Source organism: Branchiostoma floridae, chromosome 19 (assembly GCF_000003815.2).
Source record: "Branchiostoma floridae strain S238N-H82 chromosome 19, Bfl_VNyyK, whole genome shotgun sequence".
In the NCBI taxonomy this organism is placed as follows: Eukaryota; Metazoa; Chordata; class Leptocardii; order Amphioxiformes; family Branchiostomatidae; genus Branchiostoma; species Branchiostoma floridae.
Window position 1 is genome coordinate 13,822,134 of NC_049997.1, and position 17,424 is coordinate 13,839,557.

Genomic DNA, 17,424 nt, shown 5'->3' on the forward strand with positions numbered 1-17,424 from the left:
TCAAGCTCCTTGGTGCGACCGACATTTTGAATCTTTTCACCTTGTTGCTCAATTTATTACCGTCATTTATACACCATTTGAAAACAATCTAACGTGAAAGTCAGTGAGGCTTGAACTTCACTGTTTGGTGGTATGATAAGTTGGTTTTTAGATCGTATTGTGATTCGGCCTGCTTGTCATAGTTGCCGTGTATTGATTTACCTTGACCAATCAGAAAATTCCATTCTTTGATGTTTGGTAATATTCATGGTATTACCCGGTATGTAAACTTACCTGGCCAATCAGCATCCTGATGCAGTGTAGGATTGCATCATCATCATCGTCAGGGGACTGCAAATATGAAACCGACCGCCAGGTGTCCCCATTGACACGTCAACGGCACCGGTGAAGCGCGTTTCTGAACTTGCCCCAAGCATACATGTACTACGGGTCACGATAGCTTTCATAATATATTCAATGTTTCTGGTCTAACTGACATATGATGAAGCAACTTTTATGTTAGAATTTTGCAAATATTATCATAGCAAAATTGTTGTTTTTGTATCCAATATGTCCAATCTACAATTTCTCTACTGCTCTACCAATTTTCCACAAAAATCTCATGATCATCCCAGATAATGTGTATTTGACGTCAATCTTTTACTTAAACGAGTACCAATATTATAGGGAGACCTCCTTTAAAGCAATGAATTATCAAGACTGCCTCGTTCAAAGCACAATTCTTTTTATTTCATAAAAATATTTCGAATTTCATACCATCCTTTGTAATCAGTTTCTTCTAAATCAGACACTTCAATTTTAGTTATGTTATCCAACAAAAAGTGCATAGTGTACATACTTTGCACAGATGTCAACTTACTATTCATATACATATTGCTTTCATTCATAAAATTTAGATGAAAATTATACCTCATCTTTTATTCTTTTATTTACCAATCTTGTAGGGAAGTCCCTTCAGCTTTCAAAACACTGATTTCCAAACAATTCAATGTACCAAAACTATTTGTCAAAAGTATTAATTATTACATGTTAAGCTACATGTAAAAATCATTTTTTTATAATTATATACTAAAATACAAGGTTAAGAAATACAATTCGTACCCATTCTTCAATTCATATTATCATATCTGACTTATAGTGAAGTCCAAAATTATGTCAAATACAAAACTATGATTTTTTTTCAGTATATTGTATAAAAAAACTCTGAATACAAATCACCTTATTACGACCTTTTCTTGTAATACATTGTACAGAATTCAGTTTAAGGGGGCACACACCAGTTTATTTGGGGTTTCAATTCGAGGCGGCATACCCTAAAGTCTAGCGACCAGCTCTACCAGGGAATTATCCTGAAGCAAAATAACTGTATATCTGGTGAAAGCATATTCCTTTAGCTACAAGACAAACTAAGTTTCGATCCTTCAACTTCTCTGATTTTAAAAAATTAGAGGGAAAAAACATTATTTTCATGTAAAAAATAATGCAAAAAATCGGGCATTTTGGCGTTGAAAGAAAAACATGAAGGTGATTTTTCCGGCAAACACGACTGATACTGTCAGAAAGAGGAAAACCTAACGAGTAATCCAGCTAATTATAAAGAAAATTCTAGTACTACAGTTTTTTTAATCATCCACGGCGCGCGGCATTACAACTAGGCTTAACACAGCGCTTCAGAGGTTAATCTAGGTCACGAGCCGAATCACATTCAGGCGTAGGAATATCCCGGAAGTAAGCCGCGGACCAAAACACAATTTGCACCGAAAACACACCATTTCCTACGCTTTTCAGCCATGTAACCGTTTAATGTCATTTCGCAGGAAATAATGAGAAATGTCAACTCAAACATGGACCCTCGGAAGCCTTTCATCACTTTTTTCTCGCGCACTAGCTCGGACCCCTGTCGCGGAAGAACTGGTGTGTGCACCGTTAAATTCATCTCAAATTGTCTGAGAGTCTACTTTAATTATAAATCTTTGAATGTTCAAGGTTGTTTTATTTTCATAGTGACCATTCCACCAAGAAATCATGACACAAGAAATCTGCATATTTGTCTCAACACGAAATAACTAGTACATCTGTTTCATAGTTTGTCTTGTTTGGCTTGTTGTGTCCATTACGACATAGGTAACTGGTGGGCCGCAGCATAACGACCGTAGACATGGTGGTACAGCTGTCGCTCGATGTCGGTCAGAAGTCCGCTGGCGCCGATGCGGAACATGGAGGGGTGCGTCCACTCGTCTCCCAGCTCCTCCTTCATCAGGGCCAACCAGGTGCAGGCGTCCTTCGCACTGCGGATGCCCCCTGCTGGTTTAAAACCGACCTGCAGGAAAAAACAAAAACTGTTAAGATACCATACCTATATCTATGTACAAACCAAATTGTAGCTAATGCAAAAAGTTTTTTTGCTTCCTATCATTACCTGATGTATACTGTGCCTCCTTTGAAAAGGTTGTTGAACTCAAATACGATTGTATAATCCAGAATAAACATTTTGAGCCTAAACCTACAACCCTCATGGTATCTGTTACATATATATGTCCTCTTCGATTGCATGCAAGATATGCTCCCTAATTTCTGTTATATAAACAGTAAGGAAAAATACATATTCCTTATGCTAGATAGATATAATCATTCATTATATTTGCCCTTATATTTACAACTGTCTTAAGAACTGAGAAGAAGTTGAACCTGTACATGCTGGCATATAGTAGACTCTGTAGATGTAGAAAGATACCACTTTCCTTATTGTGCCTTATTGTCAAATTGTGCCTTATCGCTACAACCTGTACTTAGCTTGTTTGAGCATAGATGTACAATAAACATCTTTCATTCATATAGAGCAGCATGTAAAGTTCTGTGTGTTAGTTACCTTGTATCCAGTTCTCTGATAGTAATCCCTGATGGCCCTGCACATCACCACACCTACAGGCAGGATGGCATTCACTCCTTCCTTCCCAGTGGAGGTCTTGATGAAATCGGAACCTGCACAAAACACACAAAATTTTACCCAAAATCAAACTACTTAATCCCAAAATTTGAGGGGTTTTGTCAGCGTAGATATAGCAGCCTGGCATTGTTGTAAATTTTACTGGAAGAGACTCTGTCGACAGAGACTCTAATTGGAATCTCTACTGTGGAGTTAACAACTGTAGTCTACTACATGTATAATTGTTGATAGTCTGACAAACACTCTGATTGAAACATCTGTCAAGGGGGGCCCTGATCAAAATATGTACCAGTAGAATCATTGATTCTACCAAATTCCAATCTTTAGCTTAATATATAGAATAAATACCCTACAATACACACAACCTTCATACACATTTTAAAGAAATATCTAGAAGATCAGAATTCTTCCTACTGGTAAGATTTTGTGATGAACAGTACCAGTGTCATTTGTGTGAAATAACATTGAAGGTATCATAACTTACCAGCCATCATGGCCACCAGTGAGGCCTTGTAAACGTTGGTGAGAGACCCCAGTTCTCCTGTAGCCAGGATAGTCTTGAGGTGAGCCTCTCCGCAGGCTTCTCTGAAGGCCTTTACTTCATCGTACACACCTACAGGACAGATGGAAAAATGTACATGTTAGTCCCTCCACAGGCTTTCCTAAAGGTCTTCACTTCATCATACACATCTACAGTACAGATGGAAACACGTACATGTTAGTCTCTCCATAGGCTTCCCTAAAGGCCTTTACCTCAACAGTACAGATGGAAACATGTACATGCTAGCCTATCTGCAGGTTTCTCTGAAGGCCTCCACCTAATTATACACACCTACAGTTCAGACAGAAACATGTACAAAATAGAAGGCTTAGAAGGCTCTTATCATCTTGATGGGTACATGTATCAATCTACAACAAGGCACACATTTTTATAATATACAGAAACCCATATCCAGACCTTGCCAGTCCCCACTGAGAGCCTGAGTTCTGCTGATGACAATGTCGATCTCAGAAGCCCCCTGTAGCACTGCGTCCCTCACCTCCTGTAGTCGGGTGGACAGGGGGTACTGACCACTGGGGAAGCCTGTCGCAACTGTACAGGCACGGGAGAAAATGGCAGGCTTCAGATCAGTGATAGGAAAAGGTATTGAATTGTAATAGGATGGACAAATATCCTGTGTAATTGTATGTGAAGCACTCCCATACGAGCGATCGCTGTTGTTGTTTATATCCAGGGTATTGGACGGTTGTTGCCTACCAGGACGTCAGTAGATTAGATGAAAAATTGATGTTCAAATTAGCGGCTCAAATTACTGGTTAATATGTAAATCAATTGTTTGCCAAACACCTGCTTTTTGCCTACCACTGCATCACCGTGGCATCATCGCGATCGCTCGTATACCCCATACTCTGAATGGTTTTGTCCATTATAAATATGAGACCATCCTGTTCAATAGGCAAAATTCAGACAACTTCTACCAACTTGTATCATCTTTACCTGGATAAATAAAAAATAAACAAACTTTACCCACCCTACCCATCATGTGGGTATTCTTTCTGCCTTATTGCCAGGAAAGACATTAAAGCATTCAGCTACAAACACCCAAGGCTCTTTGCTGGCTCTTCCTTTACTTGAAACAATGTTAAAGGATTGCAACAGAGCTACATGTACCTTTGTGTATGGTGTCTCTGAATAGTATTCATTGCTAAATGTACAATATATCCTCAGCCTTTAATCTTGCAGCCTTTAGATTTTCATGACACATTTTGTATCTTGAGTTCAATTTTGAAACAATAATTCAAGCTAAGAAAGATGGAAAAGGGCAAATATAAAAATACAGCAGCAGTATAATCAAACCATGGATAGTGAGTGAGTGAGTGAGTGAATGTTTCAAAACAGACAGTACCTGAGGCCACAGGTATGTTTGCCCCAGCCTGTTTCAGGTACTTGACTGCCTCCTTCACTCTGGCAGGGTACACACACACAGCTCCTGTAGTAATACCTGGATACAAGTACATGTTTAAAAGTTACAACATATCTCAGAGGTGTAACATATTAGAAAATGAACAGATTATAAGAGCACCCATTCATACATTTTGGCTTACCAGTCAAAGACAAAGACAAGAGCAAAGAAGAGTAGATTTATAGTCATTTCCACCAATTTCGATGACAACAGGCTGTCCCACAAGCGGACAGAGGGCACATCTGGTGTTGGAATGCCTGTTTTAACAAGGGCTTGATCCAATTCCCTAGTTTGCTCATGTGTAGGGGCCAATCAGCGCCCCCTTCCAAAACTTGGACGATTCCAGAAGTATTGATGTCAAGGTTCTCTGTGAATACTGTAAATGCATTAAGTTCGCAAGGATTTACTTTTGCGGTAGCTGGAAAATGGACTGTTTGCGGTGGTTATAAGTTTGCGGTAGTGCCATAGACTGCAGTCTCATAATATAATGGAAAAATATTTGCGGTAGTTTTAAGTTTGTGGTAAAGTGATCACCATGGAAACCGCAAACATAAAACCACTGCAAACATTTATAGTGGTAGAGAAGTGACTGTATCTAGTGTCTGATAAACATTGGACCAAAACTACTATCCTAACGGTACCCAGGCTACCTTTGTCCTGCATGTTAACAGCCTTGAGTAAGTCGTCCCTGACAGGATGATATGCCTTATAACACAGCCTCTGTACGTTAGCCGGGGTGTCGTCACCGGACAGGGTCGTCAGGTCAATACAGGTTACCGCACGCAGCAGCCACGAAGCCTGGAGAGACAAGGATAGGATAAAAACATGATAAAGATATTCAGCAATGTGGAGTACCATCTGTTTCAAGATTAAAATCCTCCAAAGTAGCATTTTTTAATTGAATCTTCTTTACTTTTTTTTAGCATTTTTTATTAAAGATTTGAATTAACAGAGTTAGTATCATTATCATTCATAAGTTTAAGTGTCATCATCATCGGTCGGCTCAATTTGAATGAAAATCTTTTCTTGTTTAGAAACTTAATAGAAGTAACAGAAGTTAAACAACCAAAACTAACAGACCCAAATCATGCAGCGGCACTCACTATTGATAATGACTTTTGTACCATATATGTGTAAAATATGTGTATAGACAAGTCTATTAGGATTTTAAATGATGTAAGCTTTACCTCTGTTATAAACTTTGTCTGACCCTTACCTCTTCCCTCATGACCTCAATGAAAAGCGACCTGCAGGCCAATTTGAACTTTCAACAAACAAGTAATCTCCTACTTCTTCTGCTCATAAAAATAGGTAACTGATTATTCTTGGGACACAACTTTTTACCTTATATAAATACTTCAACCACAATGCAAACATTCAGAAGTACAGAGGCCTGTCAGCTAGAACAAAAACAAAGAAGTTTTCTTACAAAGTCCTAAAGACAGTTCAAAACATAATTCTCTAAGCAGAGGTTGGGTCACGGGGAGTATGGCAGGGATTTTTACCAGCCACTACCAAGCTCTGTGACCCAACCTCTGCTAGGAAAATACAACATCTTTACTGACCTGCCATTTTTTCTTGACAGTCCTGGTGGTAGACAGGTACTGTGCCCTGCGTATGGTTGCCGGCTGGTTGACTCTGGTGGACTGGACCCAGCCTAAGTCTGTGGAATAAAGTGATAAATGGGTAAGAGGCAAGCAAGTAGAAACAATATCCTTGCTCCTGGGATTCAAATCCACACTGAATCTGGGTCGCCAGCTCACAAACCCAACGGCGCTAGCCACTATGCCAATGTAGCAAGTCTGTTATTACGTTGGGCGGCCCAGGGGTCACGTGGTGAGAGCACGTGATCATGGGCGCGCCCTGACGTCAACTAGGCCACGCCCCGCAGCGCTCGCGTAAGCTCCGCCTCCAATTGATGTAATATAAGACGCGGTACGCGCTAGTTAGACTAGAAGCAGACTCAGGGACAAGGTCAACCGCATCTTCCGCCGCCGTAGTTACGTAACCGGTTAGTTAATATCATCCACCCGCATCTGTCCAGGTATCTTATCTTGCATTATTTGTATTAAGCCAGTCTTTATCATTACCTCCGTTCACTTGCTTAAACTGTATACCATCGGTCGTAGTAATAAAGATCACATCAAACTGTACACTGAACCCTGGTCCTTGGCTATATTGGTGAGAGTGCATAGCATAGATACGTCACCTTGACGTATAGGTAAATGCCCAAATCCTACCACTAAGACCAAATGTTTACATGATTCCCACTAGTGGATACAGTTTTGCTCTGTGATCAAAATACTACGACTCGGTTTTCGTTTCCGTTTTGCGCTAGGGTGACGCATAGTAAAACTTTCCTTTGTTCTTGTGTGTCACATCCCCCCAAAACACGTGTGTTGTTGCACCAAACTTCCATTGTACAATCGATACGTTTCTCCGCCAAAGTGTTGAAATCCATTCTACCGCTCTGTTAAAGTTCACGTTGATACTTCGGTACTTTTTGCAACGCAATAAGTTAGAATGAAGAGTACGAAAATTGTCTAATCGTCTTGGCCACGTTTTGCAAAGCTCCCTGACGTCCTGGTGCGAATTTTATCCGTCAAATTCACGTTCTAACTCCAAAGTCCAAGTGCATCGTAAAACGCCGATATCTGATACAATTTCCTTCAAAATATTTGGCTCTTGCATCTAAAACTTCCGATCCTCCACGTGGTGGCCTATCGCATTACCTGATTTCAAATTCCCAGCCCCAATTGACCCAAAAGTTTCTATTCCATTCGGTAAAGTGTCCATTTGTTTCCCAACGTTAAATCTAGCCATTCGTTCTAAAATTCCTTCGGTATAAAGTCACTTTCGCTGCGTTTGCTTCCAAATATCTCCCAAAGGAAACTTGACTTTTTGTTCGTTGTCATTTTGCCATTTCGCGCCTCAACCGAGTTTTCTTTTGATCTGGGCTGCCGTCTCCCCGCTGGCGCCTATCAGTTTAACAAGTCTGAACTTAGCTTTTCATATTCCAACTTAGCAGTTTTGCGTAAATTATTTCAGCGGTTCGCAAGTTTTGCCTGGCGCCGGGCCGCTTTGTCATCGTTTTGACACCTTGTCTCTAGTCAACGCACCTATTGTCCCGACCAGGGTCTAATTTAACACCCTCTGCCGACAAATCCTTTTTATTGCAAATTTTTAGTGTCGTCTCTGTTTCTTGTTTGGCCGACGCCTGTGTCTTCTAAATTTCGCTACTGCCGACAAATCCTTTTTATTGCAAATTTTTAGTGTCGTCTCTGTTTCTTGTTTGGCCGACGCCTGTGTCTTCTAAATTTCGCTACTGCCGACAAATCCTTTTTATTGCAAATTTTTAGTGTCGTCTCTGTTTCTTGTTTGGCTGACTTCAGTCTTCTAAATTTCGCTACTGCTGACAAATCTTTTATATTGCAAATTTTTCGTGTCGTCTTTGGTTTTGCTCTTGTAGATTTCCCCTTGGCACCCTGTGTGGCCTGCCGCCCCGTGTTTTGGTTCCCAAGCAACCATCTGACGAAGCGCCTACTGTTGTTACACCACACCGAGTATAAACCATGTCCACTGCTTCCGCACACGACAACACGATACCAGATGACCAAGTGGTCCAACTCAACTTTGGTCTCCATGGCAACGGACGCGGTAGAGGCAGGGGCCGCGGCCGTGCTCGGGGGACCCCGCGCGCTACCGGAGCAGCCGCGACCCCCCGGCCCGCTCCCCAGCTCACACCGGTTTCACACGATGGGCCCTCACTAACATCGACCCTGGCCCGCCACCGTAACCTCTTCCCCCCTTCACCAATCTCAGGGCAATTCGACGATGCTGTCCCCCGTACCACTCGCCCTAGGATCATCCCTAAATTAATGTGCAGTTTTAACGGTGTCTCCGACATAACTTGGGAGGAGTTTAAAATACAATTTACCGCAGACAGGTCCTATGGCGAGTGGGACGACCCCCTCAGCAAGACAGTACTAATCAGGCATCTTTCGGGTGGGGCCCTTCAAACCTATAACACGGCTGCAGCGTCCGTCAAAAACGGACCCTGTGACGTGGCGCTTGACTTCATGCGGGAGATGTACAGTCGGCCTAATGACCCGACCCATTTTGAGTCGGAACTTTTCACGTTGTCCCGCAACCCGGGTGAAACGCCACAGTCTCTAGAGGTACGAATCCGCCGGCTAATCGCCAAAGTTCACCCCCAGGCCGACCAGCACACTAGGGATCTTTTGGGAATGCGGGAGTTCGTAGGCAAAATTCAAGACAAGCAAATGGCATGGGAGGTAAAACGCTCTAAACCCCAAACCCTGCACGAAGCCAGCATGACCCTTCAGTTTTTCGAGGACCTTGCTAAATCACACACACCGTCACAGCACCCCTCCCCACCTCCTCCTCCTAATGTCCGCCAGGTCAGCGATCCCTCTCCCGTCCCAGCGGAGACAGACATGCAGGCCATCCTGGCCTCCCACCGCCAGGAAATGCGAGAGATGCAGCGCTCCCACGAGCGTCAAGTAGCGTCTCTCCAAAGCCGCTTCGAGACGCTCCTCGGTTCCCAGCACCAACCCGCTCCCTACCACCCACCACCCTCAAATCGCCCACCACCCCCCACCCCCCAGAACCCAACTCCGCGACGCACCCCGCAAAACTCTGGGTGCAACTACTGCCACGAACTTGGGCACTGGAAGAGGGAGTGCCCTCAGCTGCAGCGCTCCAACGCTGGCCGCCGGTCGGGAAACGATTTCGGGCTGGCTTAACTGGGGGTCAGCCAGCCACTAGCTCCCCACCCCCCTCGACCCCTCCCGACCCCTCTCCTGCTAAACTCATACCTTCCACCCACCCTTCCGTCGGAAGTTTTCACTTTACACCCCAGATATATGGCCATTCCGCTGACGTATTAATTGACTCGGGAGCAGATGTTTCGCTTATTTCTGTTGACGTGCTAAACAAACTTGGTAACCACGTGACTCCACCAGAACTTGTTCCTTATGATGGACCTGCCCTATCGACTGTGGCTGGGGGCGCCTTGGACATAGTTGGTAACGTCACCCTCCCTCTCACGTGGCAACAACACCAGTTTCCCGCGAAATTCTTGGTCTGTCGTAACACGACCACGCCCATTTTGGTCGGCACTGACTTTCTACTGGCTTTCGATGCTGAAGTGTCAATGCGCAAGCGCACAATGACGCTCTGTGGGCCGACGGGCGTGGCATCCATTCCGGTCTCGCGCAAGGCAGCTGGGGCCGTTCGTCGTGTCGTGACCCGACACTCCTACTTAGTACCAGGGCGTTCGGTTCACCTTGTCCCAGGCAAAGTGGTAGGAAAGCGCGCAGATAACTCCCTTGGTCCCGGATACGTTAACCCGGCTCTTGCTTCATTAGGTCGTTTTGGCTTAACAGGGGAGTTGATATCACACACTCCCGCCAAAAATACCACCAGAGTTTTTGTCGTTAATGAGAATATTGAACCTGTCCTAATCCGTCCCGGCGCGGTAATTGGCTTGTATCACCCGTTTGACAGCCCCACCTCCCGCGGCGTTTCAGTCTGTCCATACACACCGGTTCCGCTCGCGCCCCCTTCCAACCAATCGTCGTCCGCTGGCGTGCCTCCGGCAGCCGGCCCCGGCCCCACACGCGCCACTAACCCCACCCCGACCCCCGACGTCCGTGCGGAGCTGGAGACATTGTTTGACCTGTCGTACATCCAAAACCCATCACACAGGAGTCAACTCTTGGACCTTTTAGTAGAATATGAAGACAGTCTCCCGCTCCCCGTACGACATGTCCACCACACCTGTTCTTACACACTCCATTGACACTGGCGATGCCGCTCCCATTCGCCTTCCCCCGCGGCGTACCTCCCCCCAGGCTAAAGAGCAAATTCGCCAGGAACTCGATAAACTGGCTTCACTAGGGTTCATCGAACCATCCAACTCCCCGTGGGGGGCCCCTGTTGTTCTAGTTAAGAAGAAGAATGGCGGCACGAGAATGTGTGTCGATTATCGCTCATTAAATTCCGTAACAAAGAAATGCTCGTGGCCGCTCCCCCGAATTGATGACACCCTCGATGCCCTGTCCGGCTCGAAATTGTTTTCCACATTGGATATGCGGGCTGGGTACCACCAGATTCCAGTTGACCCCTCGTCAGTGGAGAAGACTGCGTTTTCGACTCCATTTGGGACGTACCAATACACAGTTCTCCCGTTTGGATTATGCAATGCTCCATCATCCTTTGCGCGTCTCATGGAGTCGGTCTTAAGGGGTCTACAACCACAGTGCTGTTTGGCGTATCTTGACGACAATATCGTACACTCTGACGATGACGTCACTATTCATCTCAACTATCTCCGGGCAGTCTTCCAACGTTATCGAGAAGCCCGACTCAACCTCAATCCGGAGAAGTGTCGTTTCCTACAAAGACAGGTAGAGTTCTTAGGGCACATTATCTCAGGTGACGGTGTCAGTACCGACCCCTCTAAAACGTCAGCGGTAGATAACTGGCCCACCCCGCGCTCGGTCCGCGATGTGCAACGTTTTTTAGGTTTGGCGAACTACTACCGACGCTTTGTTCACGGATTCGCCCAGATCGCGCGGCCCTTAACGGTCCTTACGAGGAAAGGCACCAGGTTCAGCTGGTCTGCGGACTGTCAGTCCGCCTTCGACCAACTGAAAGCTGCTCTTGTCTCTGCCCCTATACTTGCCTATCCAAACTTTGACCTGCCCTTTATCGTTGACACGGACGCGTCCGACAAAGGGATAGGGGGCGTGCTAAGTCAAGAGCAGCATGGGCATGAGCGCGTGATCCTGTATTATAGCCGAGCACTCTCGCCTGCGGAGCAACGTTACTGTACCCATCGGAGAGAGATGTTGGCCGCAGTTGAGTTCATAACAAAACACGACTGCTATCTGCAAGGCGAAGAGCCCTTCCTCCTCCGCACGGACAACAGCGCGGTCAAGTACCAAATTCGCAACAACAATCCGACCGGCCAGTCAGCTAGGTGGATACTGCGGCTAAGTCCTTACTACTTCAATATTGAACATAGGGCCGGTACGCGCCATGGTAACGCAGACGGTGTCAGTCGCATCCCCTGCGCGCAATGTGGTACGGTCGCTGAAGACTTAGACGTAGACGTTCCCCCCTCCCCCCAATGCGATACTGTCCCCCAGGTTAACACTGTTCAAGCCGGTATGGCCACTCAGACTGATCCCCTGTTTTCTACGATCGATTTGGCAGCCAAACAGCGCGAAGACCCCATCCTTGGCCAACTTGTCACAGACAAGGCCCAGGGCGTGAGACCAGTGGCCACCGGCTGCTGGCAGGCCTTGACGCGTGATCAAAAACTCTTGTATGGTGATTGGGACAATCTGGTATTACGGGACGGGGTCCTTTATCGCCAATACATTAAATCTGATACCCCCGAACCTGCCATGCAACTCTTGGTCCCACGTACATTAATTCCCACTGTACTGCGTATGGTGCACTCGGATCCGTTGTGTGGGCACCTGGGGATCGACAAGACAGTTGAAAGACTCAAAAACTCTTTTCATTGGCCGGGTCTGTCATCTGATGTCATCGCTTTTGTAGGGGGGTGCTTGGTATGTCAGAAAACTAAGGGAGGGCAACGGCAGCCCCGGGCCCCCTTATGCCCTAGCGTGGTAGGCTACCCTAATGAGAGAGTTGCCATGGATATAGTCGGTCCACTCCCAAAGTCCCAACAGGGTTCCAAATACATCCTCGTTGCGATCGACTATTTCACAAAATTTGTCGAGATCTTCCCCCTTGTCGATGACACCGCCCCTTCAGTTGCAAAAAGCTTTTACCAGGGTTGGGTCTGTAGGCACGGGGTCCCTGCATCCCTACACACCGACAGAGGATCCAACTTTCAATCAATACTGGTCACGGAGCTTTGTAAGTACCTGAAAACCCATAAAACGCGGACCACGTCGTACCACCCCCAATCTGATGGGTTAGTCGAACGTTTCAACCGGACAATGGGCGCTATGCTCAGAGCTTATGTCCGTCAATCTGACCAGCGAGATTGGGACTTCCACCTCCCCGCGGTACAGTTTGCATATAACACTAGCTGTCAGGCCACAACAGGTTTTTCACCTTACTTTCTAATGCACGGGCGTGAAGCCCGCCTTCCTGTGCACCTCCTGACGGGTGTACGTTGTGACTCTACCTCCACTTCGGAGTTCGTTGCAGCACTCAACGACAGAATGCCGTCTATTTTCAAATTGGTGCAGCAACACACGGCCCAGAAACAAGCTCGACAGAAAGAACTATTCGATTCTAAGGTCTATGGACAGCCACATGCTGTGGGCGACCTGGTGCTAGTACGGAATAACGCCGGGAAACCTGGCCTCTCCCGGAAGCTGGCCAACAAGTTCCATGGCCCGTACGAAGTATTGAGTAGGGTAGGGGACAATGCCTACCGGGTGAAAAACACCCGTGGCCGACGGCAAATTGATGTGGTAAATTTCGAGCATCTCAAGGCCCTTACTCCACAGATGTTTGATCCTGACTATGACCCCAGGCAAGAGGGTCGCCGTCCGACGCGCAGGCGTCGTAAAGCTAACCACGTGACTTCTCCCCCTAGGCCACCAATCTCGGAAACCTCACCCACTGACGGCGATGACGAAGAGTCAGACGATGACGCCCCGAGCGAGGACCCTGTAACCCCCCAAGGACATAGCTCCGCGGGGTCCCCTCCCTCTTATGTTTCAGATCCGTCCTTATCTGACACCGAACCCAAGCGGCTCCGAGCACCTGTGGCGCAGCGTCGACCCTCAGCGCCGTCATCCCCTACACACAACCGGCCACCTGACACAGCACAGACGGCACCCATCCAGTCACCTGGCCCCGACCCATCACGTCCCCAGACACCTGTTCCAGATCCGACACCGGCACCAGCCCAGACACCTGTTCCACATACGACACCGGCACCAGCCCTGACACCTGTTCCAGATCCGACACCGGCTCCAGATCCGACACCTGTTCCAACCCCGACACCTGCTGCAACACCTACTCCGACACCTGCTCCGACCGACACGACAGCGACAACATCATCACCTGTCCTTCCGTCGCCGTTACCGCAACGTACCAACCGGCGTCGTCGTAGACAACCGCGAGACATGAACAATTTTATATGCTTCCCGGACGCTTATACCTCCAGTGACAGCAACAGTGATACAAATCATGTCCACCCCAATGTATGCCAGGTCACTAATAGTTTAGACGTGGGGCTGACTACACAGTGCCAACCTTTGGATAGGTCGTGTCCCGGGGGGGAACAGTTCAGTGAAGGTCCCCCTGCCCGTCCCTTGGAACCCTCAACTTACGACCTCTCGCCAAATAGATGGAATCCGGTGGCCCATTTCATGACAGCTGTAGTCCGGGCCTTCACCAGCCCACCGAAACCTTTCTAAGAAATTCATGTCAAATTAGGAGTGGAAAATTCTTCATCCGTCTGAAGTCCCTCGTGTTCTCTCGTGGTTTGGGCACCCCCCCCCCCCTAGGTTCTATGTCCCCCAAAGGAACGGAATTTGACCCTCTGCCTACTTCGTCCCCTGTCTCCTTGTCGTGACTCGCTCACACATAGACGGGCATGGTTAATTCCCCTAATGATTGGTTCCGTAGCGACATGACCGTAGCGGGGTGTCCTTCCTACAACCACTTCCGATCGGGCTTCCGTACTTAGGTACCTACGGTTTGGCAAGCTTTTTCCTCCTCCTCGGTTTCGGCTACTGATTGTGTAAACCCGGGCAAATTTCAGCCTTCCTTGCGTCATTAAGTGGTCTCCTAAAAAAGAGATTCCACGAAGACAGTTGTCGTAATCATTAGCAGGGCACATTGTTAGGGATTAAGGTAGTGGGACCGCCTCGTTCTTTTCTCCGTTGGGACCCGTTTTCCCTTCCGAACGCGTTGGCACTCACTAGTCCCCTCCTCGTCTGGCACTGCGGCCAAGGACCCGCCAAAGTGCAGTGGGTCCCGAGCAAAAACGCTCTCAAACTGGTTAGACCGGGTTCGACATGATTTATCCTGTCTGTGTGTATTACTCGGGTACAGAGTCTTGTCTACGTTGATGTGTGTACAAAATGCTTTTGATGATATGATTACTAATGTTCGGAACTTTGATGATGTTACTGTTCAGGAAAGTACTTTGGTATTATGGTGCTCCGTTATTCTGATGCTTCGATGACCTTATTGTTTGGGAAATTGTTTTGGTATTGTTTGGTATTTGTTTGGTATCGATATTTTGGATTTTGTTGTCATGCCTTCTGTTGCTTTCTATATGTAATGTTGTTTCGAATTCATTCGTATGGTGCCATGATGTATTTTATGTGATGCTGTATTCAACGAGATTCTCACCTAAGTGTCAAAGTCGATACAATTGTTTTTTTACTTGATTTGTACTTAATGAGATTGAAAGACCAGTCGTATCTGAGTCGATGCGATATTTTTTTTTCTCTCTTCATCTGTACTTAGTGAGCCGATATTGATGTATGCTAAGGTGTGAGTTATGGTTTGCGTATGGTTCCGGGTATTCGAAATTCATTGTGATATTCTTACGTAATTTATTACTTAAAGTTAGTTCAATTTTACTGAGATGTGTTAAATGATGCGGGAGCATCATTAAGCGTTGCGGGGGGGATGGTGTAGCAAGTCTGTTATTACGTTGGGCGGCCCAGGGGTCACGTGGTGAGAGCACGTGATCATGGGCGCGCCCTGACGTCAACTAGGCCACGCCCCGCAGCGCTCGCGTAAGCTCCGCCTCCAATTGATGTAATATAAGACGCGGTACGCGCTAGTTAGACTAGAAGCAGACTCAGGGACAAGGTCAACCGCATCTTCCGCCGCCGTAGTTACGTAACCGGTTAGTTAATATCATCCACCCGCATCTGTCCAGGTATCTTATCTTGCATTATTTGTATTAAGCCAGTCTTTATCATTACCTCCGTTCACTTGCTTAAACTGTATACCATCGGTCGTAGTAATAAAGATCACATCAAACTGTACACTGAACCCTGGTCCTTGGCTATATTGGTGAGAGTGCATAGCATAGATACGTCACCTTGACGTATAGGTAAATGCCCAAATCCTACCACTAAGACCAAATGTTTACACCAAAAGGATGCACCTTTTGGCATGGTCGGTTTGGTGGCGATTGAACCCCACTGTTACACAACTTCCCATTTTCTTTTTACGATCTGTCCTCGAATCTCTTAGTTTGATATCCTTATGTGGCACATCTTTAACTTTTACTCACAGGGTCAGCATAAGAAACAATGCAAGCGGCGAGTAGAAACAGTGTCCCGGCTCCCGGGATTCAAACCCGAGCCGCCAGCTCACAAACCAAATGCCTTTATGAAACTTTAACAACTATAGGTCGGACCCATTGGCATGATCAGTTTGGTCAGTGCTGGAACACCACTGTTAATTACTACTAGTATTGTGGGTTGTACATTTCTAGAAAAACAGGCTAAAATCTGATTCATTTTCAGGAATATAGGTGCACTGGTGGTGCACATACTCATGACCTAAAAATCTAGTGGATGCACAGAAAAACTTTTGGCTGCACAACATGCTTACACACTTCCTGTTCTTCAGAGCTGGAATACCAAATTCTATCATATGTAATGGTTAATAACTTAAACAAGTTTAACGTTACATGTCATTGACCCCAATTCTGATATGATTTATGGTGATGGCCAGCCTCTCCAAAATTGCTTAAGATATAATTCAATATGTAGTTCTCATGATCTCTGACTATGTTCTTCCCCAAGAACAGTGTGCTGATTATGCAATTTATAAAATCAAATTTGTTTTCCTCATGCCTCTTCATAATTTTCCTGATCATCAACTTCCTTCTGCATAATAATTTTTTGCTGAAAATCTTTTCCCGCTTCGAAAAACATCCCCTAACTCTACTAAAATTGTGAAAACCTCACCTAGCTCTACTCCAGGATTCCTACAGGCCATGACTGTAGAGTAGGACAGGTTTTTATCCGTGCACGGAGCTCCTGTTTGTGCTAAACTTGCTCCTCCAATTTTACGTGAACCAAAATCTCTTCTTACCACCATGCACCTTCTTCCTCAATCCTGTCAACAAGGAAAACTTACATGACGTCACGAAGGTACTCAAGGAGTATTGAGCATACCTTGATTGGTAAGCGTTGCCATTGTAGACCCATCAATACCCTCCAAAAGCCAATTTTCTACATTGATATAACGTTATAGTTGTTTTTTTGCGATAAATGTTGAAATGACTGAATAAGTCTGAAGTGATAATTAAGCTATATAATTTCTCTTCGAGTATCTCTAAACTCTATTAGCACCCTCCACTTAGGGTCCCTCAAGGGACAAATCACTAAATTACATAGGGTTTGCGCAGTGAGATAGCTGTTGTTGTTGATCTCCGTTTATAATGCCTATTTTTCGCTTGAAATAAGTCTACACCGCCTTACTAGATATTTCATTTTCGAAAATATGATGAAATATAAG

General features: G+C 45.9%; 1 protein-coding gene across 1 annotated transcript; it reads right to left on the reverse strand.

Annotated features, from left to right (window-relative positions):
• Positions 1-1,798: 1,798 nt before the first annotated feature.
• LOC118406350 (deoxyribose-phosphate aldolase-like) lies at positions 1,799-17,052 on the reverse strand. The gene is made up of 8 exons (XM_035806312.1): positions 16,872-17,052; positions 6,477-6,574; positions 5,562-5,709; positions 4,855-4,950; positions 3,906-4,040; positions 3,432-3,560; positions 2,870-2,982; positions 1,799-2,320 (listed from the first exon to the last, which is right to left on the reverse strand). The coding sequence occupies exons 1-8, from the start codon at positions 17,002-17,004 to the stop codon at positions 2,114-2,116; spliced, it is 1,059 nt and encodes a 352-aa protein (XP_035662205.1). The 5' UTR covers positions 17,005-17,052; the 3' UTR covers positions 1,799-2,113.
• Between the last annotated feature and the right edge of the window lie 372 nt (positions 17,053-17,424).

Excerpts from the sequence above, each read along its gene's own strand:
- LOC118406350 (XM_035806312.1), bottom strand. The coding sequence starts at position 17,004 with ATGGTGGTAAGAAGAGATTTTGGTTCACGTAAAATTGGAGGAGCAAGT. Across the intron at positions 4,041-4,854 it reads AAACATACCTGTGGCCTCAG|TTGCGACAGGCTTCCCCAGT; the intron begins GTACTGTCTGTT and ends GTGCCTGTACAG. Across the intron at positions 2,321-2,869 it reads ATCAGAGAACTGGATACAAG|GTCGGTTTTAAACCAGCAGG; the intron begins GTAACTAACACA and ends TTTTTCCTGCAG.